This window comes from Triticum urartu, chromosome 2A (genome assembly GCF_056163025.1).
Source record: "Triticum urartu cultivar PI428250 chromosome 2A, HENAU_Tu73, whole genome shotgun sequence".
NCBI lineage: Eukaryota > Viridiplantae > Streptophyta > Magnoliopsida > Poales > Poaceae > Triticum > Triticum urartu.
The window spans coordinates 17594452-17597682 of NC_141874.1; the positions used below are offsets into that span (position 1 = coordinate 17594452).

At 47.8% G+C, this 3231-nt stretch overlaps 1 protein-coding gene across 1 annotated transcript; it reads right to left on the reverse strand.

The window, feature by feature from the left end:
- Positions 1–299: 299 nt before the first annotated feature.
- LOC147982972 (7-deoxyloganetin glucosyltransferase-like) lies at positions 300–2175 on the reverse strand. The gene is made up of 2 exons (XM_087542768.1): positions 1561–2175; positions 300–1463 (listed from the first exon to the last, which is right to left on the reverse strand). The coding sequence occupies exons 1-2, from the start codon at positions 2093–2095 to the stop codon at positions 493–495; spliced, it is 1506 nt and encodes a 501-aa protein (XP_087398894.1). The 5' UTR covers positions 2096–2175; the 3' UTR covers positions 300–492.
- Positions 2176–3231: the final 1056 nt, after the last annotated feature.

The following is a 3231-nucleotide window of genomic DNA, read 5'->3' on the forward strand; positions in this document are numbered from 1 at the left end:
CAATCATCCAAACCATCAAACACACCACTAAGCACTTTATTTATTCATGTTATTCATAGCTATCTTTCATGCATCCACGTATCATATTTATTCCAAAGTATCATATCTTACAAAAATAATTAAGAATACATTAATGTAGACACAAAAAGAATAAAACCAGATAGAGGTACCAACCTACAATGGCAAGCTGATGACATGGCCACAACCCAAACAAACATGACAGATATAACCTTATTGGACAACCAGTCCATGCAGAAACTAATCCGCATTTGACATTCTTGATAAAAGACATAGCAAAATGGCAGGAATCGTCTCTCATTGATGATTGTGGTTACAATATATAGTCCATGAAGGGACGCTTCGTTCCTGAAGTGATGCTTCGTTCCCAAAGGGACGTCTACAACATCGGTCGTATCCCTTCGGATGGCAATTAACATGTGGGATATTTAAATCTCAACAATTCTGTCGGTTGGATCTGCATGCATCTCAGTTCTAGCCAACATTCTTACCTGCACTCAATAGTACATCCTGGAGCAGACTCTCAAGGTTGGCCAACGACCTGCCACCAGGTTGTGCGGTTGCGCGAACGGCGATCTCACTCCACTCCACCGCCTTCCGTCTCATCTCCCTCCCTGCCTCTCCTACTCCCATCACTTCTCGTATCCTCTCCTCGACCACCTCCCGGCGCACGTCGTCGCCGACCTCCATCCCGACACCCCACTCCACGCACACGTAGCGCGAATTGGTTTGCTGCTCCGCGAAGAAGGGCCAACACAGCATTGGCACCCCTGCGCTGAGCCCCTCCATCATCGAGTTCCACCCGCAGTGTGTAAGGAAGGCGCCCACCGCCTCATGATGCAGCACCGCCTCCTGGTCGCACCAGCTCGCCAGGAGGCACCTGCCCTTGGCCGCCTCTTGGAACTCTGGAGGCAGCACAGCAACATCGCCCTTTACGAGGTCATTCCTCACGATCCACAGGAAGTCATAGCCACAGTTGGCCAGCCCCCATGCAAACTCCACGAGCTCTTGGCTGGACATGGTGGTGATGCTACCACAGTTGACGTACACCACAGACCGAGGCTCCCTGCCTTGGAGCCACTCGAGGCAGGACCTATCTTCTCTCCAGAGGTTGCAGCATATCGCGGCGAGTGTGTCGCTGTCATCGCCATCGGGGACCAGCTGCTCGGTGAGGAAGTTTAGCGGGCCGATAGTGTAGATTGGTAGGGGAAGCATGGTGCACATAGCGTCCAATGCCGGCTGCTCTAGCTCGTCAAAGGTGTTAACAATAATGGCGGTCGCGCGGCTCGACTGCTCTAGCTGGTGTATCATGAAGTTGAGCAGGACGTCGCCGCGGTTCGTGGTGCGGATGAAAGACGGGAAGTCTCGGAGACGCATGTGCTTGCTCATACCACAAGCATGTGTCACGGGCGTGTCCATGTACCCGTTCGTCACCTGCTCTTTATCTGCTCAAAACCGAATATTGCACATGCAACAATGGTTGTTACAGACTTAGGATATGTTTGTTCAACTTCAAGAAGTTTGTCATACATGGATACATACCTTTGAGAGGAGTAAGGCCCTCATCTATGAGAAACCTAAAGTTGTGGTAGCCCATGTAGCCGCAGGCGCTGGCAGTCCAGAACAGCGCGCAAGGAACGCCGATCTCCACCGCAGCATCAACGCTAAGGCTCATGAGGCCGTCCGCCACGACGCACCTTACCAGCGGCGTCCCGGATTTATTGTTGAGGTCATGGAGCAGGTTCTTTAGGTGGGGGAGGCAGGTGGTCATGGTGGAATAGCAAAGGGATTCCGGGTCTTGCGTGGCATCGGCGTCAGACAAGGGCATGCCGTCCGGAATGGTGGCGAAGCGGAAGTTCGGGAGGCCGGTTATGGCGTCAGGGCTGCGGGAGCGGACGAGGCGGCGTTGGTTGTACTCAGTGTTGACGAAGGTGATGTGGAAGCCCTTGCGGTGAAGGACCTTAGCCAGCTTCATCATCGGCGTTATGTGCCCCTGCGACGGGAAAGGCACGCACACCACGTGGGGCTTCTCATCGGCCAATGTAGCACCCATGTCGTCGCCCAGAAAGGCAGACATGCAGATCGAGATTGAAACTGTGCAAGAGTGTGAGCTTCTCCGCTTGTAGTGACAATCGCACAGACCCACAGTCCATATGGCTGCACATATATATACAATATTAGTTCCAAAGGACGAGCAGATCAGCATAAACTATAGATGAGAATATGCTAGGTTTGGTTAAGTGGCTAATAGTCATCTGTCATCCCAATGTTCTATGACTGTATTGAAGTAGTGAATAGTATCGATAAAATGCTCAACTAGATATTGTGCAACAGAATCAGATTCTTCCTCCATATGCTCCTTGAGCAGAAGGTGGGTACGAAGCTCATAATGACCTATAATTTACTCAATTTGTTACTAAAACTGTAAATTTCTGCGGGTTTGTAGGATTGCACATCGAGTTTGTGAAGAAATATAAAGTTTCCCACAATCAATATTTTGGTTCTTTTTTTTTTCTCTTACTCGTTGGTGTTATCAACATAGTGTGGTCTATTCTCTCATTCTGGTGTCCACCACGCTAATGCTGATATGACAACCTCTAAGAAATGGTCCACATAAAGATATGCTCTTACTCCATCATCAAGGGCATCCGCATCATTACCAAAAACATTGTCAAACAAAGGAATATACTATATGTTATTGGTCAAGACAAATTTAGCATATGTTCTCTAGAAAAATAAAAGGAAACATATCTTAAATTACAAGCCGAATCGATGTTGTTGCACCTAATTTTGGGTCCGGAGAATTTTATGATGGGTCCAGAGAGGGAGTTTTGAGAATACGGGTCCATGTGTGAACCCACTTTGTAAGACTTCATGAACATTGTATTTCTTAGTTTTGAGAAATTGTGAAAAACCGTTGGTATTTGGTAGAAACTTACTCATATGATTCTTCATAAAAAAAGATTATGACCATTTGAGATATGTGTGAAACTTGTACCGCACCTTTCTCATTCTGATATCCACATAGGCCGCAACTTGTCATACTTTTGATGGAAACTAGTGGGTCTAGGCTCATTTGTGCACATATCTAGCTTATGCACCTCGGTGGGTCTAGGCTCATCCTTGAAGGTAGTTATGTACAACAAAAGTGATTTGACACATGCGAACATGCTATCTTTGCTGACTTCAACCTCCCGAAGAGTTCCAGAATTT

Excerpts from the sequence above, each read along its gene's own strand:
- LOC147982972 (XM_087542768.1), bottom strand. The coding sequence starts at position 2,095 with ATGTCTGCCTTTCTGGGCGACGACATGGGTGCTACATTGGCCGATGAG. Across the intron at positions 1,464-1,560 it reads GGGCCTTACTCCTCTCAAAG|ATAAAGAGCAGGTGACGAAC; the intron begins GTATGTATCCAT and ends GGTTTTGAGCAG.